The sequence below is a fragment of the Gopherus flavomarginatus genome, chromosome 4 (genome assembly GCF_025201925.1).
Source record: "Gopherus flavomarginatus isolate rGopFla2 chromosome 4, rGopFla2.mat.asm, whole genome shotgun sequence".
Taxonomy (NCBI): Eukaryota; Metazoa; Chordata; order Testudines; family Testudinidae; genus Gopherus; species Gopherus flavomarginatus.
Window position 1 is genome coordinate 55886879 of NC_066620.1, and position 27682 is coordinate 55914560.

General features: G+C 46.3%; 1 protein-coding gene across 1 annotated transcript in view; it reads left to right on the forward strand.

Annotated features, from left to right (window-relative positions):
• DNAH14 (dynein axonemal heavy chain 14) overlaps positions 1-27682 on the forward strand; it is a 490898-nt gene that overhangs the window by 176938 nt on the left and 286278 nt on the right. The window contains exon 27 of the mRNA XM_050948398.1: positions 12737-12811. Coding sequence (XP_050804355.1) covers positions 12737-12811 — 75 coding nt within the window. The remainder of the gene's footprint in view (positions 1-12736; positions 12812-27682) is intronic.

The following is a 27682-nucleotide window of genomic DNA, read 5'->3' on the forward strand; positions in this document are numbered from 1 at the left end:
TGGACTAAATCAAAGCAGTGGCCCATATATGAAGAAGTGTTTACAGGCTCATCTCAAGGCAAATTATGCCCTGCCTGTTTACAGCCAGCTGATTCTCATGCTGCCAGGGTATGGAGCTCAGCATTGGGTTGGCATGTTGGGACACTCCTTCCCTAGAGGACTCGTGACTCCAGCCCAATCAGAATCTCCTGAACTTCTTGGGTAGAGGGCCTAAGGACAAGGAGGAGACCATTTGACCAGCTCAGAGGGTAAGCTCTGTGACTAATCTGGGCCACACACCATTTCCCCCCAAATACTGAAATGAGTTTCATCTCACTGGGGAAAGAAGGAAGGCTCCAACGCAGCTCCCCTTCTTCCAAACAAAAATCTGCGACCCCATCCTACAAGCAGAGGAACTGTGACCCTAAGGGTGAGGACACAGAGAGAAACATATCTAGGGGACTCAAGACTCATGATGAAGAGAGCCACAAGAAACACTGGGCTGGCCACAGCTGGGCAGCAACTTCTGAAAAACAGGCAAAAAGAGCCAGAAAACGGGAAGAGAAAGGAAAAAATACAAAAAACGTATATCTGATTCAGTGTCTTTCTTCTTTTCTGAGGAAGGTGAGCTCTCCAGTTCAAGTTTCTGATCAGGACATGGAAAAATACATCAAAGGACTTTCCACCCTGACAGATTTAATACTAGTCACAGAAAGTCTGCATCTGCTATTCAGATCCACCTAGAACAAATACCTAATAAGAAGGTCAAGGGCAAATACCCATCAGCCAAATCAGTGACCAAGATGCCAATCCTGCTGCACTCTTCCTATGAGGATGTGATCAGGGATCAGTAGAATACCCTGACAAGAGTAAGTGCATTAGCAGGCGTGCACTTAGATACCATAAGATACAAGAGCCAAAAAATTGCCAACACATTTGATCCTGTAGGTGACATCTTTAGCTAAAGATAGCATAATCCTATCAGAAAGGGATTTCTTGATAGCAAGATGGAAGTCAAAGAAGGTATTTTGTGACTTTCTTGGCTGCCTTCAGAGTTCCCTGGCCACTACCTGTTTTGCAAGAACCACAGTATTCTGGCTGAATGACCAACCCTGGATAATAAGGACCAACCTGACTTCAGGTCTAACTTAAAGAAAGTATTCTAGCAAAGACTTCGTGGCACATGTGTATCATTAAATGCAATATGATTCTCAGCCAGGATCATGTTATCAGCTCAGCAGCTGGGCACCACATTTGACTATATCTTTGGATGGCAGAGGTGCACACGAAACAAGTGTTGTGCTCATCCAGATTCACAAGATCTCCACTATTTGGAGATAAATTTAATAAGACAGTGGTATACAGTGCATGCAAACTGCAGCAATCCCTCCCTTTCCCATGCAGTGCCTCAAGAAGCTATGACAAGTGCAGAAATGTTCCTTTCATCCATCCTTTTCATAAAAATACCAAAGGAAAGATAGCAGGTATGTCAGGGGAAAACTTTTTAGCCGTGGATCAAGTGGCAAAACCGAGGTGGTAGCAACACCTCTAAGGACTCACCTATGAATCTGTGCCTCTGACCACATCTGAATCTAGGAGGCAGAGTGTCCAGCTTCTCTAATGGATAGTGTCCATCCATCACTGATGAGTAGATGAAAGCAGTAGTAAGTTTTGCTTACTCCCTTGAACTAAGGGCCCCACTGCATCACTTATTCATCCAGTCGCCTATCTCAAGCACTCTTATCAAATGCAAGCTAGTACTGAATGAAATATGTAGCCTTCTGCACAGAAGAGCAATAGAATTGCTACCCTCGTAAGATTCTTGTGGCTATATTCCATATTCTGTATTATCCAGAAATGTATAGTGTGAGTTAGTTATCCTGGACCTCAAACTGCTCTACAAATGAAGAAAATGAAATTGTGGATGCAAAGTTAGCCTCAGTGGTAGAATCCCTGTAAAAAGGGGATTTCCTTGTCTCAATGGACCTAGCAGATGCATAAGTGCATGTACATGTCACTGCTGTGTGTTAAAATTTGTGTATGGCACAGCTGACTACCAGTACAAACCACTGCCATCATTGTTTTTGTCAGCACCCAAAGTCTCTATCAAGATGCAGGTGGAGGTCATAGCCCAACTTTGGTCCCAGGCTTTCATCTGTATCCTTTCCTGGAGGACATTTCTATCAGTGCTCCAACCAAAGAACGAGTACACAGAACCACAAGTTGGACACTTCAAGCATGCTGTTTTGTGATAAACAGGAAAGGAAATATCCGATTCCTTTCACAAAGATAGATCACCTAGAAGTGGATATAGACACTTCTGTGACTGTAGTCTGGCCTTTATTGGACAGGTTTGAGAAAATCCAAAAGCTTATACCTGTGTTTGTAAGGAACACAAGGCCATCCATATCTCAGTGTCTCTGGTTTTGAGTATAGGAGCCACCTTCTGAGGAAAATCCCATATCAGGTTCTCTAGAAGTTTCTTTTCAAGGTTTGAAATCACGTACCGAAATGCACGCAGTATCAAGTGCTGGTCCCAAACCAGGTTCTGGACTCCCTCAGGTAGTGGACAATCCTAGAAAATTTCTGTAAGGGTCTTTCCGTATGCCGTACAGACTCATAGGTACTCACAACAGATACCAGCCTAATCGGGTGCAGAGCACATCACAGACACACAATAATGCATGGCACATAGAACTCTATAGAAAGGAGCCAGAGCATCAAGCTTGTGGAGTTCAGAGTGGTTGAAGTTAACCCTAAAAAAGTTCTAGTGCTACCTCAATTTTAATTTTTATATATATGTGGGATAGGTCCATCAATGGTTATTAGCCAAGATGGTCTGGATGACAGGGAATAGATCACTTGATAAATTCGCTCTTTCTGAAGCATCTAGCACCAGCCACTGTTGGAAGACCCGATTCTGGGCTAGGTGGACCATTTGTCTGACCCAGTATGGCCATTCTTATGTACTGTTTGTGGACCAGCTAGTCTACATACATAGTTTACTGGTTGATATTGAATTTTTTGTTACTAATCATATTCTGGAAGTTTCTACATAGATTTAGAATGATCTACTGGCAGCAAGCAAGTGAAGAGGATGTACCAGTATGAGCTGTGCTACAATACTGAACTGCCTGTGGAAATGCAAAGAGGAGGGGAAATAGCTCGCACAATCTCAGAATTGTGGGAGATATTGCTAGCAGAAAGGAAGTTATGGGGTAATAAATTCCTCATTCTTTCATGAATGTATAGTTAAGACACAACTGTTGTGAAAGGCATGATTGCTTACTCAAAATTTTAAAGCTAAATAATCTACAAACTAAGGCCCCAACTCTGCAAACATTCATATATGTGTAACTTTATTTTGGTGAGTAGTCCCATTGACTTCAGTAGGATTGTACATGCAAGTAAATTTACATATGTATGTGAGTATTTATAGTGTTGGGCCCTAAATAATGACGCATTCAAGAAAAATTATGTATTCCTAGTTTTAGTTACCATTATTTTGTATTGTAGTGTGGTAAACAGATGTCACCCTTTGCTACTTTAAAAATTAGTTCAACAGTCAGCTAAAGAAGGTCTGAAATCAGCGGTAAAATATTTTTTTCCATAAATGTAAAGTATCTTTGACTGTGAGAAGTTTTTAAAAGAATCTATATAATATTTTATCTGAATCTCTAGCATTACTTACAACAGATCATTTTTTTCTATTAGGTGTCTATAAAATAGGGATAATAATCCCTTTAGTCCTTGTAAGTGCTAAATATTATATTTTCAGTTTTGAAGGCTTTCTTAGTTATTTCTCTAATTGTACTTACCCAAAATAGAGAGACACACTAATTCTCTCTTCCACTTGTATTATTCTCTAGAACAGTTTCTCTTGTATTTAACATGTTTAGCATGTTGTTTATGGAGCTATAAAGTATAAATATGATATTAATAATTTATGAAATGCGTACATTGTTACCTCCATTTTTGAATCCTAAAGAAAAAATTAATAATGAAGCCAGATAACCAAATTGGACAAAATATTGAAAATGTTAATGACAGAGCAGGGTCTTAAAAAAAAGAACACAGTGTACTGATTGACAGTATAAAAAGGTGCACAGTATGGAAGGGAGCAGTAAAATTGCATTACACAGCCTGAAAATTGGATTATAGTTGTTAAGGATTTTCAAACAATATGTTAGAGCTATATTGGAACATTAAAAACAACAGATGTTGTTGTTGTTGTTATTATTATTATTATTATTATTATTATTAAGCTACAATCTACTGATTTGTCACAAAATAAATAAATTATAGCTTAGATAGATGCACATGTAATGAAGAAAGCCCAGATCCTTGGCCCAAGATATTTAGGGAGTGACTACTGCTATGGGGAAATAGACTATGAGTGAAAGAGGAAGATCTGCCATATAAATGTCAATAATTGGCAACTTATCTTTCATTGGAAAATGAATGTGTTTCATTGGATTCAGAAATGTACATAAAACCTAAAGATTTTTTTTCCAAGTGATTGTTCACATGGGTTTCACTCTTGGTGCACATATACCCCATGCATGCAAGATTGGATTGGCCAGCAGTATCTGTTGGAGAGGGACATATTTTTGAACAATGTACCATACATTGCTTCTTCTCCAAGTGGTTTAAAAAAGCTACAGACGCTCTCCTGAAATTGTCCTTCCTTGAGTGTGCTATGCAATCCTCTTCTGACACCAAAGGAAAGATGCAGCTAGACCTCAGTCCTACAATCATTCTTGCTCTACAAGTGGCCTGTGAGCTGAGATTCTACCCTCTGTTCCCAGGGTACATTGACCAAGAGACCCAGTTCTCTTCTATTATGGCTTTGACCTCTTATGGGTGGGAATGAGCACCAGTCCAGAACTGAGCTGAGATCACCCTCTCCAGTGTGTATTGAGTCAAGGCACAAGACTTGGAATTCACAGCTCAGTGGCTGAAGGGCATCTAATGGCCTGAGAAGAGTCCAGAGAGCACCAGATGTACCCATTAAACCAGAGTACCATGTATCTTTCAGTACCGATCCTTTAGCACTTGACGTCTCATTACCCAATGTTCAGTATCTTGTACTTCTATACAGGCAACCTTGAAACTGTTCCCCAGTGCCCAGCGCATCAGAACCTTGAGTGGTGGTACCAAGTGGTTTATCTGTGGCAGTGGTATCAGAGTTTCTTTCCCTGAGAGCCTGAGGTTGGTGATAGGTAAGCCACCAGCTTACAAGGTATGGCAGGTGAAGGATTTATATCTGACACTGACCTCACTTCCTACCCATTTAGGCAGGGCACAGCAGAGCCAGAGTACTCCTAATGGGACAGCCCTTCACTTGGAAGAAGTGTACTTTTTCTTCATTCCATTTGAGGTATCAGGGATTCCTTTCTTGCACACCCTCTTTCCCTCTCATTGATTAGTTCAGTGTAAATTAGGAAGAGAGTCTGGGGAGGGATCTGTAAGTGAGCTCTCTGTGTGTCTTCCACCTTAGTACCCATTTTGGTATCAGTCTTGGCTGTGGCTGATGTCTTGGGAGGTGCAGCCATATTCATACAAACTTATATCATTGACCTCCTCTAGAGTTAGATCTCGCTTCTCAAATAGTCATTATAAAGCAGCACAACCAGGTCAGGTAGTGCAGGCTCAGATCCTGGAAAGGCAGGAGAAAAAAGTAGTGAGTAATAAAATTTGCAAGGGGAAGCACCAACTTGTCTCTAGTGTCACCAATGCAATCTCATCCTCTACTGACAAGACAGTAAATCCCTGGATTTATTCATTCATCTTCATTCAACAATTTAAAGGTGTTCCACCAGAGTCTAATCAAGTTCATGGTAGACACTCTGGCTATATCTCTGCAAGTGGTTCAGGACAAACTTCACAAACTCCTATACGCTTTGCACCTTTCCATGCCTGGCAGGCTCAGCAGTCCCCTAAATGAGGAACTGTTGTAACCTGTGAAAGATCTGTGGTACCCTCCAGATTCCATTCTGATCACATCCAGGTGAGCTGACAAGAGGTACCAAGTGCCTCCCATGGGATCTGAGTACTTTTATTCCAACCCAGTACCACAGTTGCTTGTGGTAGCTGCCATCCAAGATAGGTTGAAGCAGTAGGGGCCTCCCAAATGTATACTTAGGGAGAGAGACCCAAAGATATTGGATCTATTCACCCACAGACTGTATTCATCTGCCAGCCTCCAGATATGTTTAGGCTAAATGTCAAGTTCTTCTGTCCAAATAAAAATTATTTGAATTGGGACAAACTGCTACAAAAACAATAACAGGAACTATAAACCCAGCATGTCTGAAGAAGAGATGATAACCTATGCTTCCTTACAAGCTACACGCAGTGTGTCCGACCCAGTGATGCATGCTATGGTTACATCAGTGGCCATGATGGGAAGACCTTCCTGGCTCCAATCAGGGAAGTCCAAGCATCAAAGAACCACCTTCCCTTTAACTTTTTAATTAAAATATGAGTGAGGATCTCCATTTCTTAAAGGGCTGTAGGACAACTCTGTGTTCTCATTGCTTCTGTGTTCCAGTCCCAAGGAGAAAACAAGTAAGACCACAGACCTCCTTCTTGCAGTGTTCCTCTTCTTACTATTATTATTAGTCTCAAAGGACCTTGGAGCCATCAAGAGAGAAGAAGAGGTTCCACTGACAACCCTCTGGCTCTTCCTCTACTACTGCACATTCTGCATTTTCCCCCAGCCAGCAGGTTTGACACCAGTATTGAGAATCTGATTAATACTCCCAAGAATCCTCTTCCTTTTACTCTGTTTTATCCATCACCAATTTCATGAAACCTGAACTTGGATCATGGTGTACCAGTGGACCCTGAAAATTTTAAATAAGGAGTATTCTATCCAATTCCACTTCCTTCCTAATGCTTCCCCCCACCCTCCCCATCTCAAGAAATAGACTCTTTCTACAGCTGGGAGCTGTGGAATAAGTGCCCTTACAGTTCAGGGGCATTGGGTTTTATTCAAATTATTTTCTTATCCCAAAGAAGAAAGGAGAGAGGTTGGTGTTCCATTCTGGACTTTGAATTACAAGAAATTAATCTCTCATTTCAACTTCAGGATGATGATTCTGGCCTCCTTAATTTCCTCGTTAGATCCTCATGCTTATTTGTGGTTCTCAACCTGCAAGACTTCTACTTTCACATATCCATTCATCTGTCCCACAGGGAATACCTCAGATTCTTAGTAGGAGTATCTCACTACAGTACAGGGTCTTGCCCTTTCATCTTTCCATGGCACTGAGGGTGTTCACTAAGGGGTTCGCTGTCATGACAAGTATCAGAGGGGTAGCCGTGTTAGTCTGGATCTGTAAAAGCAGCAAAGAATCCTGTGGCACCTTATAGACTAACAGACGTTTTGGAGCATGAGCTTTCGTGGGTGAATACCCACTTCATCAGATGCATGTAGTGGAAGTTTCCAGGGGCAGGTATATATATGCAGGCAAGCTGGAGATAATGAGGTAGTTCAATCAGGGAGGATGAGGCCCTGTTCTAGCAGTTGAGGTGTGAAAACCAAGGGAGGAGAAACTGGTTTTGTAATTGGCAAGCCATTCACAGTCTTTGTTTAATCCTGAGCTGATGGTGTCAAATTTGCAGATGAACTGAAGCTCAGCAGTTTCTCTTTGAAGTCTGGTCTGAAGTTTTTTTGCTGCAGGATGGCCACCTTAAGGTCTGCTATAGTGTGGCCAGGGAGGTTGAAGTGTGTTCTACAGGTTTTTGTATATTGCCATTCCTAATACCTGATTTGTGTCCGTTTATCCTTTTCCGTAGCGACTGTCTAGTTTGGCCGATGTACATAACAGAGGGGCATTTCTGGCATATGATGGCGTATATTACATTGGTGGACGTGCAGATGAATGAACCAGTGATGGTATGGCTGATCTGGTTAGGTGCTGTGATGGTGTCGCTGGTGTAGATATGTGGGCAGAGTTGGCATCAAAGTTTGTTGCATGGATTGGTTCCTGAGCTAGAGTTCCTATGGTGCGGTGTGCAGTTACTGGTGAGAATATGTTTCAGGTTGGCAGGTTGCCTGTGGGCGAGGACTGGCCTGCCACCCAAGGCCTGTGAAAGTGTGGGATCATTGTCCAGGATGGGTTGTAGATCCCTGATGATGCGTTGGAGAGGTTTTAGCTGGGGACTGTATGTGATGGCCAGTGGAGTCCTGTTGGTTTCTTTCTTGGGTTTGTCTTGCAGTAGGAGGCTTCTGGGTACACGTCTGGCTCTGTTGATCTGTCTCCTTATTTCCTCATGCGGGTATTATAGTTTTGAGAATGCTTGGTGGAGATTTTGTAGGTGTTGGTCTCTGTCTGAGGGGTTAGAGCAGATGCGGTTGTACCTCAGTGCTTTGCTGTAGACAATGGATCGTGTGATGTGCCCTGGATGGGAGCTGGAGGCATGAAGGTAGGCATAGTGGTCAGTAGGTTTTCGATATAGGGTGGTGGTAATGTGACCATCACTTATTTGCACCGTGGTGTCTAGGAAGTGGACCTCCCGTGTCGATTGGTCCAGGCTGAGGTTGATGGTGGGGTGGAAGCTGTTGAAATCGTGGTGGAATTTTTCCAGAGACTCCTTCCCATGAGTCCAGATGATGAAGATGTCATCAATGTAGCGTAGGTGGAGAAGGGGCGTGAGTGGACAAGAGCTGAGGAATAGTTGTTCCAGGTCAGCCATAAAAATATTGGCATATTGTGGGGCCATGCAGGTGCCCATAGTGGTGCCACTGATCTGGAAATATATATTGTCATCAAATTTGAAGTAGTTGTGTGTGAGAATAAAGGCACAGAGCTCAGCAGCCAGTTGTGCTGTGGCATCATCAGGGATACTGTTCCTGACAGCTTGTATTCCATCTGTGTGTGAGATGTTCGTGTAGAGAGCCTCTACATCCATGGTGGCTAGGATGGTGTTTTCTGGAAGGTCACCAATGCATTGTAGTTTCCTCAGGAAATCAGTGGTGTCATGGAGATAGCTGGGAGTGCTGGTGGCATAGAGTCTGAGTAGAGAGTCCACATATCCAGACAGTCCTTCAGTGAGAGTGCCAATGCCCGAGATGATGGGGCATCCAGGATTTCCAGGTTTGTGGATCTTGGGTAGTAGATAGAATAACCCTGGTCGAGGCTCTAAGGGTATGTTGATTTGTTCCGGTGTTAGTGTAGGGAGTGTCCTGAGTAGATGCTGCAGTTTCTTAGTGTATTCCTCAGTGGGATCTGAGGGAAGTGGCCTGTAGAATTTGGTGTTGGAGAGTTGTCTGGCAGCCTCCTTTTGGTAGTCAGACCTGTTCATGACGACAACAGCACCTCCTTTATCAGCCTCTTTGATGATAATGTCTGGGTGGTTTCTGAGGGTGTTGATGGCATTGCTTTCTGCACGACTTAGGTTATGAGGCAAACGATGTGGTTTTTCCACAATTTCTGCCAGTGCACATCGGCGGAAGCATTCAATATAGAGGTCCAGACTGTCATTTCGACCCTCAGGAGTCCATGTGGAGTTCTTCTTCTTGTGCTGTTGGTGGGAGGGTACCTGTGTATCAGTGTTCTGTTCAGTGTTGTCCTGAAAATATTCTTTGAGTCGGAGACGGAGAAAGTAGGCTTCCAGATCGCTGCAGAACTGTATCATGTTGGTGGGAGTGGCAGGGCAGAAAGAGAGTCCCCAAGATAGGACAGACTTTTCTTCTGGGCTGAGTGTGTAGTTGGATAGATTGACGATATTGCTGGGTGGGTTGGGGCTACCACGGTTGTGGCCCCATGAGGCAAGTAGGAGTTTAGACAGCTTACAGTCCTTTTTCCTTTGTAGAGAGGTGAAGTGAGTAATGTACATCTCCTGTCTTATTTTAGTGAAGTCCGTTTGTATGGAAGTTTGATTATTAATCAGAGTCTCCAGGTTGGAGAGCTCTTTTTTGATGTTTTCCTGTTTGCTGTATAGGATGCTGATCAGGTGGTTCCTCAGTTTCTTTGATAGAGTGTGGCATAATCTCTCACTGTGGTCTGTGTAGTATGTAGATAGCAGTGGATTTTTTACCTTTAGTCCATTTGGTATGATGTCCATCCGTTTGCATTTGGAAAGGAAGATGATATCTGTTCGTATTTGTGCAAGTTTCTTCATGAGGTTGATGTTATGACAAGTTATCTAAGGAGACAAAGGGTCCAGATCAGCCCATACCTCACCTAACATGCTGATCCAGATCCCAAATAGTAACCAGCTTAGACTCTTGGGACATATGGCCTCATGCCCTATGTGATGCAGTTGTCCAGACTTCACCTACACTGTATACAAGAGTGTTTGAAATCAGTGTATATATAAGGAAGATAGCCAATGGGCATAATGGTCCCAGAAGTTCTCTCCTAGTTAAACTGGTGGTGAAAAGTGTGCAGTGGGGTACCCTTCTCTGCACCTCTGCCTTTCAAGTCTCTGGTGCCAGACCCCTCCATTCAGGGATTTAGAGTTCACCTAGATCACCTTTAAATCCAGGTCCCATGTTCCCCTCTGGAGGCTTGTCTCCACATAATTATTCTAGCGCTTGGAGCCATTCACTTGGCATGCCAGGCATTCCTACCTCTACTCTAGGGATGCACGATCCAAGTTCTGACATAGTATACCACAGCTATGCATTATATCAACAGATCAGGGGAAGCAAGAGGCCATTCAGCTATGGAGCTGGCATTTTCTGAGTCAAATCACACCAGCAGCTCCGCACCTTCCCAGCCTTCAGAACACTTTGACCAGGACAACCAGGCTAATGATCCACAGACATGTGAGATGGGTTTTAAATGGTTTACTGCAACATTATTAATTAAACCTTGGAGAGGGACACTACATTGCCCGCTGTAGCTCTCACATACCAAACATTTTAATTGTTTCCAGTGCAGGTTACAAGGCTTCTACCACAAGCCATACAAGTCAGAGTAGACCTTCCCTGGGCTACCCTCACAGACTCAGTTCAGTTGTGAACCATCTCCCCACCATGTAACAAGGGGTGGAGTGACAGAGGCCATAAGGCTGGGTTGGGGGAACCTCAATCAGTAAAGACTTCCCCTCCTTCACTCCCCCCGCTAGTGCAACGTGTATCGTTCAGCTGTGAAATCCCGAACCTCATTGACCTTTGGGAGCTTGCCCCTTTAGCCTTTACTTGCACTGGACTCTGGTCACTGGACATGCAGCATGCCTGGTATCTTTCTCCTGAGTGACCCAATCCCTAAAGTCACCAAACCAAATGACGGTCCCAATATCTGACAAATGCTTTCTGTCCTCCCTAAGAGCTCAGGACCATTGCATCAGCTATCCCTATGTGCTCCCACTCCAAGTCACAAAATTATCCCGGCTGCCTCTGATTCACATTTTTGTGCCTTGTTGATGTGTGCTGGCTTATGACCCCCCCCCCCCCGCAAATTCGTCTTGCAAGCATCTCCAACCAAACCAATTGAACATGAGGCCTAGAGATAATACATAATTCTTGATGGGGAAGGGGGTTGGGATTTAAAGGTTCTGGAGGGCACATGACCTCTAATGTGAGATTACTTGCTCCAGACATAGTCCATAGCTTTTCAGGCATGAGAGAAGCCAGAGAGTCAGCTATTCTGCTAACCCAAACTGGAGCTGTATATCCTGTCCCTTTGGCATGTATGTTGCTGGTGCTACTCCTGCCATGATTCCATGAGCCACCCTTACAGCCACTCCCATTGTGTTTCCAATACTGTATTGTCAGGTCCATGGTCTTCTGTAGAATGTACATGACCCAGCAGAGAGGTTCAGATCCAGCCATCGCTTGACTGTCACTTTCCTCAGACTCATCCTTGTGTTTGAGTCCCATGTTTCTTGGTAGTGTGACCCAAGGCTGAATTTACTGGAGATTTGCCCTTCTGCCCTTTAGGTTTTGCTATATAAAATTTGTTAGCACACCCTAGCTTACCCTATCCATCTGAAGATCCTTGGATGTGAGTCACTGACTTGCCACCTGAAGTTGAGATCCTATTCCTGGGCAGCCTGTGGCTGTCAGCTGACTTTTACTCTCCAGTACATGGTAGATCCTCATCCTGGATCCTTGAACTGCAGTTTGGTATATGAGGTTCTCTTGCAAACACCAATGGCCTGAGCTTTCTTGCGGGGGGAATGGTCTGTGCACCCATCTGCCAGTGGAAATAAAAACTGACCTCTCCAAATGGGCTTGTCTGAAGCCACTGTTTTGAAAAAAGTGTCAAAGTCAACACATGCCATAAATTCATGGTTTGTAACACTTTTTCATTCAATAAATGTTGCTTTAACCAACTTGTGGGGTGCAGACATGGTCCCACTGGATACCACTGGCCAAAATAATCCAATCTTGTGTGTTTGAGGTGGGGTGCATGTGCACCAAGAGTGGAATAGATATGAACTACAAGTTGCAAAGAACTAGAGTTACTTTAAGGTAAGTAACCATTCTTTTCTGGATGTGATCCTTCATGCATTATATAAGCCTACAATCTCCATGGAGACAAAATTTCCATTGATTTCTTTGGAAGTTACGCACATGAATGAGCTGCAGAATCTGTAGCCCCTGGAGAAAGACAGTGAATCCAAAGGAGAGAAAATGTTTTCTCGCACTCTGGATTAAGTTCAAGTGCGTAGAAATGAGAAATAAGAGGTGCAGTAGAACTCCTAATGCCTACAATTCAAATAAAGTTGTAAGAATATGAAATTAAAATGTTCAGTTGTTTTCAATAAGTGCTGACCCTTTTCAAATTCTACATTACAGAATTATTCGTATTAGAGGCCCTGTTGAGCAGTGGCTAGGTAATGTAGAGAGCAGCATGTTTGACATGGTAAAAAAGTAAGTATATATTTCCCACTGAATAAAAAATTCTCTGTTATAGTCATTTGTATTACATATTTATTTGTATTTGTGGTAGCATCCAGAGGCTTCAATCATGGTCGGGATCCTGTTGGCCTAGGTGCTGTATAAACACACAGTAGGAGATAGATAGTCTGCCCCCAACGAGCTTACACTTGAACAAAAGACTTACAATTATTTAAAAAAAAACAAGCAAATGCGTACCATAAACGCTCTTACCTAAAGCTAAATGAAAACTGACAGTGTGCAGAATTTCAGGCTTATGTTTGGTAGCATTGGCATGCAGGAGTGCTCAGAAATCATTTGAGATAACCAGACTTGTCCTTTCAAAACAGCAGAGCATGATTTCACTGTTCTTGGAGCATATTTTATGTGCAGTTCCAGTTGAAGATGGGGATAGTTCTTAATAGTCTAATCATGTATTAAACAGCAAACAAAATTATACTAACACTTCTTAAAAAAACAATCGTGCAGATGGTTTGTGTGTAATTTTCAATCCCAACAAACTCCATCTTTTTCCACTTCATGTACACTTTAAGCGTTTTTCTGTTTTGTTTGATTCTGATTTATCCTTTTGTCCTTATATAAGCTTTATTCTCAGGAGCCATTGGTGGCATGCCCCTCCATGAATTTCTGTCTCTGGACAGACATAACACCCTTTGAGCTCAGCCAAGATCTCCCTTAACAGGCTGAAGACTTTAGAGGATTCAGGGAAAGCTCCAAAGAGGAGAAACTTGGTCTCCCGTCACAAGGATCCAGCTCCCAAAAGGCCCTAATCTCCCAATAAATTTACAGTATTGGAGGCCTTGACCTCTCAATTTGGTACCATGGAAACAATGAACTCTTCCTCCAGTACCAGCAGAGCCAGAAGATCCTGGAGTGTTTCAGAGAAATATGGCTCCAGTAGGCCCATGTACCATGAAAGACAGGATGCCCAGGACATACACTTCTGTAAAATGGCACCGTATACATCAGACTTACTATCAATGCCTTCTTCCTCTGACAAAATTGAAGCACCAGACACCTGAAGCCTGAGAACCTACCTGCTCCAGATCAACAGTACCATCCACCTCAATTCCTGCATTAGTACTGATCCACTCCATACCGCAGGAATACCACTACTCCAGGGACCTATCAGATTTAGATGAACTGGAGTCCCCACTGTTAAATAGGTACCAACAACTCTTGGTACCAAGACCCCAGTCTCCAGATTACCATTGCTTCCCAGTATTGCAAGATTATCTGCCTTTTTGTACAGGGCCCCCCTGCTTTGGACGATATTGAGGAGGATGAAGGAGATATTCAGTCAGTCTCATATTATCAGTGCATATCCAGATAGAAAGCTATACTTTGACAGGATCCTTGTCCACAACAGGAACAGTAGAATCACTTGTGGGTGCCACCCTCTCTTCCGTATGGCCTCCCCCTCCCCCTAGTGATCATACTAGGATCCTTGGGCAGCATATCGGTAGCAGTTTGCCAAATTCCACCTCCATTACACCAAAAGGCTAGGGTTATACAGTCTCCCCATCAAACCCTTTCATGAGAAGACCTTTGAAGAACAGGGGAGTAGAGAGGAAAAGGAGACTGTGATGGGTTCCCCCTGAGTGCCACCTGGAACTGGGGTACCACTGAGCCCCCTGACACACCAGCCTGGGCCCCCCTCACACTGTACTGCTGTGACAAGCTACAAAATCCTCCAGCCTGCACTTTCACCAGCATAACTACAGATAGGAACACACTCAGCTTCAGTTACAAGCAGCTCTCTGACCAGCACCTGGATGGGAAAGCTACTTCCAGCTCCTCAGGCATACACCTGCTCTGGAGTATAAACCCAAAATTATACCGTCCTGCACTGCACAGACAACTGTACAGCATAAGTTTATAAAATTCACCCCCTCCCTCAATCTGGAGAGAAATATGCAACAGCCCTTTGCCCTGAGTTATGATTCCCACACACTAGTTTAGATAAAGCAAAAACAAGTTTATTACCTACAAAAGATGGACTTTAAGTGTTTATAAGTTTATAAGTGATAGCAAACCGATCAAAGCAGAATACCTATAAACAAAAAATGCCAACTAAACTTATCCAGTCTATTTAGTATATTATGAATAGCAAATTCCCACCCTAAGGAATGGTTCAAGCAGGATAACCATATTCGGCAAATCATAACATTTTCAGTGACATCTCACATGACTTATCTTGCATAAAATACATCATAACTAAGTCATAATTGTATCATAATATCACTAAGAAGTATATGGGGTGCAGTGTCACAGAGGCCACCCCTCAAACTCCTATTTCATCCTCATTTCCAGACAAGGCAGTCATGCCTCCATCATCATTGGTGGCCAACAATTTTTGTCAGTTCCAGGATCTTCTGGAGAGGTTGGTTGACAGTCTTCAGATACCTCCTGCAGAAGCTAAAGACTCACAACACAAGCTCCTGAACATTCTGTAGTTGGCAACATTCACCTGCGTTGCGCTAGCTGGGAAGCATCCCTAAGTGCAGCAAAGACTGTGTGGCAAACTCCTGCCACCCTATCTCACCAACTTGAAAACCGGCAGATAAGAAATATCATGTTCCTCCCAGGGACTCAATTTTTATTCTCCCCCAGCTCCTACAGACTTAATTATCTCGTAGAGGATACTGGAAATGAGAGGGATAAACAGCTACTAGGTCTACTTCATAGAATATCAGAGTTGGAGGGGACCTCAGGAGGTCAAAGCAGGACCAGTTCCCAACTAAATCATCCCAGCCAGGGCTTTGTCAAGCCTGACCTTAAAAACCTCTAAGGAAGGAGATTCCACCACCTCCCTAGGTAACCCATTCCAGTGTTCCACCACTCTCTGAGTGAAAAAGTTTTTCCTAATATCCAACCTAAACCTCCCCCACTGCAACTTGAGACCATTACTCCTTGTTCTGTCATCGAGTACCACTGAGAACAGTCTAGATCCATCCTCTTTGGAACCCCCTTTCAGGTAGTTGAAAGCAGCTATCAAATCCCCCCTCATTGTTCTCTTCTGCAGACTAAACAATCCCAGTTCCCTCAGCCTCTCCTCATAAGTCATGTGTTCCAGCCCCCTAATCATTTTTGTTGCCCTCCACTGGACTCTTTCCAATTTTTCCACATCCTTCTTGTAGTGTGGGGCCCAAAACTTGGCACAGTACTCCAGATGAGGCCTCACCAATGTCGAATAGAGGGGAATGATCACATCCCTCAATCTGCTGGCAATGCTCCTACTTATACAGCCCAAAATGCTGTTAGTCTTCTTGGCAACAAGGGCACACTGTTGACTCATATCCAGCTTCTTCTTCGAGTGCTGTCCCTGTGGGTGCTCCGCTCTAGATGACGGTGCATCCCAGCGCTGTCGATTGGAGATTTTCAGTAGCAGTGCCTGGTTGGGGTGCACGCACCCAGATGGTATCTCCCGTCCAGTTGGAATCTTCCTGAGTGCGTGTGCCCCACACCCTCCTCAGTTCCTTCTCAACCGTCCTCGGCTGAAGACGAGACTCAGGGCAGTGCTACCTTCTCTTCCCTGATCTCTATGGGAAACAGTAACAAAGAACATAGAAATAATTATTAATTACTTCCCAGTTGTTTCCCTTCCTTTAGTATAGTTACATAGTTAATTGCTTAGTTTACAAAAAAAAAAAAAAAAAACGCCTCAGGCTTGTCTCCCATTGAGACACTCTCCTTGGCCATCTCTAACTCATAATGTCAGGAGCTTCAGGTTTCAAAAGATGCATCTCCTGTCAGGACTTCATGCCATGGTCATATGGCCACTCTCATTGTGTCAAGTGCCTCGGGGACACCCATATCCCCGTGAAGTGCCTCCCTTGTGCGAGCCTCAAGTCAAGAGCTCGTCGTGACAGGGATCTGTGCCTCAAGATCATTATGATGGAAAAATCCCTGCAGTCGCTGTCGGAGACGGGAAAGGTAGAACCTGCTCCCACACGCTCCCCAGCCAGATCGGAACCGGTGGGGAGCGTTGCTTCACCCTTCCTGAAGCGGAGGCAAGAAGCTCAGCAGTCTCACAAACGAGACTCTAACGGGGGGAGGGGGTCTCCGGCGAGATCCCTACCTCCTGTGCTGACAGCACGAAAGACAGCTGCGTCAGCCTCTTCTAATGCCTCAGCAACCGCTCTGACAGAGCTTAGAGGCAGGGACCAGACCTCCCGCGCGGGGAAGGCACCTGTTGACTCAGTCCCCTCAGTGCCGCAGATGACTGCGGCGCGGACAACTCACTCCTCTTCGGCACCCAGAGGGGCTTCAGCACCGGTACCACATTCCTCCTTGGCACTGGCAACGGCTGCAGTGCCGGCAGCGCGTTCGGCACCGACACCCAAAATGGCTGCGGTACTCACAGCCTGGTCAGTTTCGCTGCCAAAAGTGGCTGCGGTCCCGCCAGCGCGCTCTGCCTCAGCAACGAAAATAGCCGTGGTGCCGACAGCGCGATCAGCCTCGGCACCGAGAAGAGCGTCGGCACCCAACCACTCTTCTGCCCACGCACCAGCAGCAGACCCCCTGCAGGGCACCTCTAGGCTCAATACAGCAGGACATTCTCTGTCACTCTCTCCTACTAAAGAGCTAGAGCAGAGAGCAGGCTTAGCTGAACCTAGGGAGCAGGAACAACAGCTTCTCACTCAAAGTGACCTTTTAGTGCCACCTGAGCCTCACTCTCTGCTCCTAGATACAGAGGACTCCTTTCTTGACCTGCCACTTTCTCCACCTGAACTGGCTTTCACCGAAGGTGACCTTGAGCTACAGCAGCAAGCGGAGTTCTCCCCTCCTGCTTCTCCTCCACAGGCACCTTTACTGCCTCAGGTTACGGCTCAAGCTCAGCAGCCTCAGTTTCCCTATGTTGCCCCGCCCGGGGGCGATGCCTGGGTTCTCCTACCCCATGCTTTGGCCTCAGTGGTACCCATGGCAGAATCCTCCTACCTATCATCTTCCTTCGGTGCCTCAATCTCCTGCTCCATCCACTTCCAGGGTGCCTGAGCCCCCTCCTGAGCCTGGGAGCTGTGCACCATATCCTGACTCGCCTAACCCTAACTCTCCATTAGCCTCAGATGAAGCCATCCTCCCTCTACCCCCACAGACCGTGGTCGACTGCAAACAATTTCAAGAACTTTTTAGGATGGTTGCACTCAGTCAGGATATCCGCTTAGAAGAGGTTCAGGAGACTCAGCACAAACTCCTCAAAATCCTTCAGCCGTCTGTGCCCTCGAAAATCGCGCTCCCTATAAACGAAGCACTCATGGAGCCAGCTGACACGCTCTGGCAAATCCCAGCTTCTCTAGTACCAACGTGTAAGAAGATCGAACGTAAATACTATGTTCCTGCAAAGGACGCAGACTTCCTATTTTCTCATCCACCACCGAACTCTCTTGTCATCGATGCAGTTGCACAGCAGACCAAACAGTCACAATATCGACCTACCCCGCAAGACAAGGACCTTAGACGTCTTGATGTCCTGGGCTGCAAGGTTTATGCATCCTCGACACTACAATTCAGGATTGCAAACTATTCTGCTCTCCTTGCCAGCTATGATTTTGATAATTACAATAAGCTTTTCGAATTTGCCTCATACATCCCAGAGGACAGAAGAGCAGACTTCAAATCAATCCTGTCTGAGGGACAACTGATCTCCAGAACGGCCCTACAGGCATCCTTAGACAGGGCGGACAGAGCAGCCCGTACCACTGCAACTGCTGTGGTTATGCGCAGATCCTCATGGCTCTCTGTGTCAGGCATTCCTAAAGAGCTCCAGACCAAAGTGGAAGATCTCCCTTTTGATAAGGACAAACTCTTTTCAAAAAAAACTGATGAACTCCTCCACACCATGAAAGATTCGAGAGCGACACTGCGCACCCTGGGCATTGACCCATCTCTTCCCAGGAGACAATGATACCAACCCTACCAAAGACCACGCACACATCAGTACTATCGCCCTCAATCCAGACCATACGACACAACTAGGAATCGTACTAGACCTCCCAAATGCAGACAAAATCAAAATCAAGCCACCACCTTCCGTCCACCGGGCAATAAACAACCGTTTTGAAGCTTTGGTCGAGGGTCTGCACGACCACACGTTGATTCCACCACTTACTTGTCCATTTGGCCACCGCCTCCAGTATTTCCAACATGCTTGGCAGCGGATTACACAGGACCGCTGGGTCCTCGAAATAGTTCAGACCGGTTACTCCATCCCGTTCAAATCCTATCCTCCTACCCTTTCCCCTTCCCCGTCCCTCTTCAGGGACCCCTCTCACGAGCAGTTACTTCACACAGAAGTGGCACACCTTCTGCAACTAGGCGCAGTGGAACCTGTGCCGACGCAACATCAAGGGACAGGGTTCTACTCCCATTACTTTCTAACGCAGAAGAAAACCGAGGGACGGAGGCCTGTATTAGACCTACGCCGACTGAACAAATTTGTGAGGACACAAAGATTCAAGATGGTCACACTGGGCACAATAATACCTGCATTGGATCAAGGGGACTGGTTCATAGCCCTCAACCTACAAGATGCTTATTTCCATATATCAATACATCCAGCTCACAGACGCTTCCTCCGATTCACAATCGGTCAGGATCATTTCCAATACAGAGTTCTCCCTTTCGGACTCTCCACAGCTCCAAGAGTTTTTTCCAAGACCCTAGCCGTGGTTGTGGCTCACCTCTGCAAACACGGGGTCACACTTTTCCCCTACCTGGACGATTGCCTCATCAGGGGTGACTCCTATGGCGAGACACTTCAAGCCACGCGCTTCACCGTCTCCCTTTTTCACAGCCTAGGCCTCCAAGTAAACATCCAAAAATCTACCCTGATACCCACGCAACAGATCGAATTCATTGGAGCTCATCTCGACTCAACCCAGAGCAGGGCCTCGCTCCCATACAACAGATTCCTGACTATCACGCAGTTCATACGTATGCTCTCTATTCGTCCCAGGACGCAAACAAGAATCTGCCTACAGCTCCTTGGTCACATGGCAGCTACCAGGGCCGGCTCCAGGCCACAGCATGCCAAGCGCGTGCTTGGGGCAGCGTGCCACGGGGGGCGCTCTGCCAGTCGCCGGGAGGGCGGCAGGCGGCTCCGGTGGACCTCCCACAGGCGTGCCTGCGGAGGGTCCGCTGGTCCCGCGGCTCCGGTGGAGCATCCGCAGGCACGCCTGCAGGAGGTCCACCGGAGCCGCGAAACCACCGGACCCCCCGCAGGGAAGCCTGCTGAGATCCACCGGAGCCACGGGACCGGCGAGCGGCAGAGCGCCCCCCGCGACATGCCGCCGTGCTTGGGGTAGCGAAATTGCTAGAGCTGGCCCTGGCAGCTACCACCTTTGTGGTTCAACATGCCAGGCTACATATGAGATGCCTCCAGGGCTGGCTCAACTCCAGTTTCAAACCCAGCAGACATCCCTTAGGGATGCTGCTAACTCCTCCACCCCATGTTGTAACTTCCCTACAATGGTGGACAAGTCCAGAAAACCTCTGCACGGGGGTTTCCTTCCAGCAATGATCCCCAATGCTCATGCTCACCACAAACGCATCCCTGATTGGTTGGGGAGCTCATCTAGGGGAACACAGGGCACAAGGCCGGTGGTCTGCATCAGAGACACATCTACACATAAATCTCTTAGAGTTCAGAGCAGTGAGGAGAGCATGCCTTCACTTTCTTCCCCTCATAAAGAACAAATACCTGCGAGTCTTACATACATGCTATGTTGTCTGTTATTACATAAACAGACAAGGGGGAGCCCCATGACATTCCCTCTGCATGGAAGCCATTCGACTATGGAATTGGTGCATACGACATCAAATACAGATCATCGCTTCCTACCTACCAGGCTGTCACAGCACTACTGCGGACGCACTCAGCAGACACTTCTCGACAGAACACGAATGGGAACTGCACCCCGCAGTACTCCAACAGCTTTTCTCCCACTGGGGCATGCCGTCAGTAGATCTCTTTGCCACGACCCGAAACCGAAAATGCCCCCTGTTTTGCTCCAGGGTGGGACTCGGGACTGCATCCTTAGGGGATGCAGTCCTCATCCCATGGAACAACTACCTCCTGTATGCCTTCCCACCTATCCCTCTACTACACAGGGTTCTTTGGAAGATTGCGGACGACAAAGCCCAGGTCATCCTTATTGCCCCGGCTTGGCCAAGACAGACATGGTACCCCACCTTCTCCACATGTCCTCCCGTCACCCATGGGCTCTCCCCAACAGACCAGACCTCCCTTACCAGGACAACGGACGAGTCCTTCACACCCAGTTCCAAAAGCTCCACCTCACAGCCTGGTTCCTTCATGGTTCCAAACCCATGAACTAGCCTGTTCCGAGCAGGTCTAATATGTCCCCTTGCACAGTAGGAGAGACTCCACTCGTAAAACCTACCTTCAGAAGTGGAGAAGTTTCGCTCTTTGATGTTCGCATAACCATTTAGCACCCAATAATGTGACCTTCCGTAACATTCTAGACTACCTCCTGAAACTAAAACAGAACGGACTCTCGCTCAGCTCCATCAAAGTGCACCTGGCGGCGCTTACCACCTTCCATGACCTATTGGATGGGTACTCACTCTTTACACACCCCACCATTAAACGCTTTCTCTCTGGCCTGCAAAATCTTTATCCTGAAATTCATCCAAGAGTGGCTACATGGAATCTTAACCTCGTTCTTCATGCCCTCATGAAACCTCCATTTGAGCTGTTGGCTACCTCCTCTCACCTCCATATGTCCATGAAGGTGGCTTTCCTAGTTGCCATAACATCAGTGAGGAGAGTTGGTGAAATGAGTGCCCTCATGGCCCACCCTCCCTACACAATCTTCTCCAAAGATAAAGTCACTTTGAGACCACATCCTAAATCTCTTCCTAAGGTGGTGTCAACCTTCCACCTCAACCAATGTATACATTTACCTACTTTCTATCCCAAACTTCACAAAACTCCGCAGGACGCAACCCTGCATACTCTCAACGTGAGGAGAGCAATTGCCTTTTATTTAGAATGGACTAAACCATTTCGCAAGTCTCCACGACTCTTCGTTTCCATTGCCGAAAGATCAAAGGGCACGGCTATCTCTAAACAACGTCTATCCAAGTGGATCTCTGACTGCATCAGATCCTGTTACCATGCGAAGAATCTTCAACCGCCCGACAACATTAGAACTCATTCCACTAGAGCCATGTCAGCATCCATTGTCTTCTTACACAACGTTCCCATTCCTGATATCTGCAAGGCGGCTACATGGTCATCTGAACACACATTTACAAAACACTGTGCTCTCACGCAAGACACCATGGCAAACGCAATAGTAGGCCATACAGTACTATCTTCAGTACTCCCTGCTGCATCTCCAAAGTCCCACCAACCATAGTGGGTACTGTTACACATTCACCTAGAGTGGAGCACGCACAGGGACAGCACTCGAAGGAGAAGAGAAAGTTACTCACCTTGCAGTAACTGAGGTTCTTCGAGATGTGTGTCCCTGTGGGTGCTCCACTCCCCGCCCTCCTCCCCTCTACTTTGGAGTGCAGAGATGACTCTCCACGGTAGAGAAGGAACTGAGGAGGGTGTGGTGCGCACGCACTCAAGAAGATTCCAACTAGATGGGAGATACCATCTGGGTGCGTGCGCCCCAACCAGGCACTGCTACCGAAAATCTCCGATCGACAGCACCGGGACGCACCGTCACCTAAAGTGGAGCACCCACAGGGACACACATCTCGAAGAACCTCAGTTACTGCAAGGTGAGTGACTTTCTCTTCTCGTCCACTGTAACCCCTAGGTCCTTTTCTGCAGAACTGCTTCCTAGCCATTTGGTCCCTAGTCTGTAACAGTGAATGAGATTCTTCCGTCCTAAATGCAGGACTCTGCACTTGTTCTTGTTGAACCTCATCAGGTTTCTTTTGGCCCAGTCTTCTAATTTGTCTAGGTCCGTCTGTATCCTATCCCTACCCTCCAGCGTATCTACCACTCCTCCAAGTTTAGTGTCATCTGCAAACTTGCTGAGAGTGCAGTCCATGTCATCCTCCAGATCATTAGTGAAGATTTGAACAAAACTGGCCCCAGGACCAACCCTTGGGGCACTCCACTTGAAACCGGCTGCCAACTAGACATGGAGCCATTGATCACTACTCGTTGAGCCCGACGATCTAGCCAGCTTTCTATCCACCTTATAGTCCAGTCCATACTTCTTTAACTTCTTTAACTTCATATGATAAGAATCAGAAGAAGTTAGACCTTTTTAGACAAAAGGATTACTCATTCATATTCCTCCCATTTTGGACCATAAGCTGTCAGGTGATCGTGGGAAATATGACTTCATGAATTACAGCACTTTCAGACCATCTTTGTGACGTGTTAATTATTAGTTGAAACTTCTCTCCAAGCCTCCTTAGATACTGCAGATGACGATGCTAAATCCCTCTCCACAGCGGTTGTTATGCACAGAACGTCATGTCTCTAACGTTTGAGGTTCACAAGAGAGGTTCAGAATACTTTTGAGGATCTCCAGTTTAATGGTTGGAAGCTCTTATCTGGAACTACAGACGAGTCCCTACGTATGCTGAAAAAATCCATGACCATGTTGAGATCTCTGTTATATACACCCCTACGAACAAAAGGAGACTTGGCACACCTCAAACTGCCCAGAGACTGCACCTTTCCCAGTTCTCTTGATTTTACAGAACCACTGAACCCATTAGAAAGAGACAAAGATTCCAGGGGAAGAGAGCTCATCACCCTCCTTCAGCAAGTACCCACTTATCCCTTAAACAGTAATTTGGATGGATTGATCAAGGGTTCAATTCCTCCCTCCTCTTTAGTTTACAAGCTACAATCTTTTGTCCATCTTTCCAATTTTGGAGACCACCTTTCCAATTTCCAACAGGCTTGGTGGCATATTACCAGGGGCGGCTCCAGGCCCAAGCACGCCAAGCACGTGCTTGGGGCGGCAAGCCACGGGGGGCGCTCTGCCGGCGCCGCAAGGGCGGCAGGCAGGCTGCCTTCAGCGGCTTGCCTGCGGAGGTCCACTGGTCCTGCGGCTTCAGTGGACCTCCTGTAGGCGTGCCTGCAGAGGGTCCGCTGGTTCTGTGGCTTCAGAGGACCTCCCACAGGCACGCCTGCGGGAGGTCCACCGAAGCCGCGGGACCAGCAGACCCTCCGCAGGCAAGCCACCGAAGGCAGCCTGCCTGCCGTGCTTCGGGCAGCAAAATGCCTAGAGCCGCCCTTGTGTATTACAAAAGACAAGTGGGTCATGGAGGTTATAAGATTAGGCTACACTATTCACCTTATGTCCTTCCCTCCCTACTTTCTGCAGCCCTTCTCCATCTCTCTACAGGGACCCCTCTCATGAGACGATACTGATTTGAGAAATGCACTCTCTCCTTCAGTTAGGAGCAATAGAAATGATCCCATCTCCTCACAGGGTGAAAGGGTTTTGCTCAAAAGTATTTTCTCATGCCAAAGGACAGAGGGTGGTGACTGAGTTTAGATCTGAGATGTCTGAACAAATTCATAAAGTCGCAGAAGTCAGGATGGTGATGTGGGGAGCTATAATTCCTTCCTTGATCTACAGCCATTAGCAGTCCATTAAGTCTATCGCTTTATTTTACTTACCTATAGTTAGTCTCCTAGTTATAGTTCTAGTTGTAGTTATTTTCTTCCTTATGTTATGCTTAAAACTCCCCCTCCCCCCCAAGACTATAATTTCTTTCCTATTCTTTTCTCCCCCTTCCTCCCCAGTGGGGTATACTCAGTTCAACGGGCTTCAAAAAATGCCTCACTTTAAAGAGGCAATCCCAGTTGTGGACAAATACTGTCAGTGCATTCTCTGCCTTGGAGAAGGCCACATCCAGTAGAAGTGTGGTCTTTGCCAACAACTCCAGCCAAGATCCCTTAAGGACAGAGAGATCTGCCGGAAGGTCATCTTCATGGAGGTTGCTCTCCAGCCCGAATCACCTGACAGATGTGAATCTTCCCCAAGCCCTCTACATCTAAGGACTGTGGGTCGAAGAAACAAGCTGAGGACCCTTTTCATAAATCATATAAGAAGAGAGCAGCAAGTCCCCACAGTGAGCTCCGAGATAACCATAAGCGATCTCCATTCACTTAGTATCTTTGGCACCGTCAGCACCAAGATCATCTCCACTGCCACTGACCCTGGGATGATTGGTACTAACAGAATCCCACCATTCCAGGGACCTCAGCATGCTAGACACATCTGGGTCCTCACTTCTTGGGACCTCTGCACCAAGCATTTACTGAGCACAGGAAATATCCACACTACCATGTCATGCCCCTCTGCTCTCTAGTGATGCTTCAGACAGTGAGCCAGAGGAGGTAGCGTTGCAGTTCTCCTCCCAAGCCCCATATTATCATAACCTAGTCCCAGATTTGGACCTTAGCGTCCAAAATATGGGGGTTAGCATGAAAACCTCCAAGCTTAGTTACCAGCTTGGACCTAGTAAAGCTGCCACCACCCAAAAAATTAGAGTGTTTTGGGGCACTCTGGTCCCCCCAAAAAACCTTCCCTGGGGACCCCAAGACCCAAATCCCTTGAATCTCACAACAAAGGGAATTAAACCTTTTCCCTTCCCCCCTCCAGGTGTTCCTGGAGAGATGCACAGAAGCAAGCTCCGTGAATCTAAACAGAGGGATTCCACCCTCCCCGTTTCCAGCCTTGGAAAACAGAAGTACCGAGAGCTAATCTCTCTTCCCCCCTCACCCAGAGGGAATGCAAAGTCAGGCTAGTAAATCTAACACACACAGATTTCCCCCTGACTTCTTCCTCCCACCAATTCCCTGGTGAGCACAGACTCAATTCCCTGGAGTTCCACACTAAAGAATAACTCCAACAGGTCTTAAAAAGAAAGCTTTATATAAAAAGAAAGAAAAAGTACATAAAAATGGTCTCTCTGTATTAAGGTGACAAATACAGGGTCAATTGCTTAAAAGAAATATGAATAAACAGCCTTATTCAAAAAGAATACAATTCAAAACATTCCAGCAACTATACCCATGTAAATACAAAAGAAAAAAACAATAACCCCTATTGTATTATGATCTCTGTACTCACAACTTGGAAACAGAAGATTAGAAAGCAGGAAACAGAAATCTTCTCATAGCCGAGAGAGAGACAGACAGAAGACAAAAAACTCAGACACAAACTTCCCTCCACCCAGACCTGAAAAAGTCTGGTTTCCTGATTGGTCCTCTGGTCAGGTGCTTCAGGTTACCTCTTTCCAGGTGTAAGAGACATTAACCCTTAGCTATCTGTTTATGACACATATGGTGCTCACTATTAACAGATCCGAAGGATATACCCACAGATGACCCCACCATCTTCTTATGGCCACTCATGGGCTCCACCGCCGGGCTGTATGCCCCCACCATCCCAGTAGCCATATTAGGAACCTTGGGTGGCACATTGCCAGCATGCCTCTCAGGCTTCAAGCCTCACCCGAGAACTATCGAGATACACCTCCTTGCCTGCAGCATCCAGTGCTTCAGAACTTCCACAAGACATAAAGGATCAGGAGGCCAGTACCGAGGAAGAAGTGACCCAAGGACCATATCCTCCTCTTCTTCTGGTGAAGTCATCATGCCTCCCCCATAATCTTTGGCATATGACTTTCACCTCTTCCAGGAGCTGGATAAGGGAGTGGCAGACACTGTCTGGATACCATTGGAGGAAGTCAAGGACACCCACATACAACTCCTTCTCCACTTTCCTCCTCATCCTCCAAGATTGCCCTCTCTATCAATGAGGTCATGTTAGACCCAGCAAAAACCGTGTGGCAAACCCCATCACCAGTGGCACTTACCTGCAAGCAGGCGGACAAAAAGTACTATGTCCCTGTCAAGCAATCTGAATTTCTGTTCTCCCAGCCACCACCCAGCTCCATCATGGTGGATGCCATTAACTCCAATGGTTGACAACACCAGTCAAGGGCTATTCCCTGTGATAGGGATTGGAAGCATCTAGACTTTTTCATTAGAAAAGCGTTCTCTTTGGCCACTCTCCAATTCTGTATCACCAACTACCAGGCCCTCATAGCGAATATGATTTTATAAATTACTTAAAACTGAACGAGTTTATCGAAAAGATGCCAGAATCACATTGTGACCAATTTAAGGCCATTATCCAGGAGGGCCAATTAGGACAAAGACATTGCTGCAATCTGCCCTTGATGTGGCCAACATAATGGCTATGGTGATGCAACTTTTGCCATGGCTCCATCTGTTGAGCTTCCTGAAAGAGGTACAGTTGAGGGCCTTCCTTTTGATGGCACAAAGCTTTTTGCTGAGAAGACTGATGTCTCCTATCACACCCTGAAGGACTCCAGGGCTACTCTCCGGTCACTGGGTATCTATACACTAGGACAAAAGAGACAATTTAGTCCCCAATCCCAGCATCGACCACACGTCTCAATCTCAATCTCAATGCCGCTATGAGCCACAAAGAAAGAAAGGGAAATTCCGTATGTGCAAACCACCTGGCCCACCATCTTCTTTGTCTCAGCCCACTACATCCAAGCACCATTTTTGATGAGTGGATTGAAGTGCCATTAGATCACTCCCCCTGAGTGACACAGCCAACCAGTGTTTCACACCCATTTGGCCGCCGATCGGCAGCGTTCCGCAGTGTCTGGGAATGCAGAACATGGACCAGTGGGTCCTAAAGAGTGTTCAAACCAGATGTTTCATCCATTTTACCTCTCCCTCCTCCACAACACCCTTCCCCATCCCTCTTCAGGGATTCTTCTCATGAGAGTTTACTACAACAAGAAGTAGACTGTCTCCTCCAGTTAGGAACCATAGAACCAGTACCT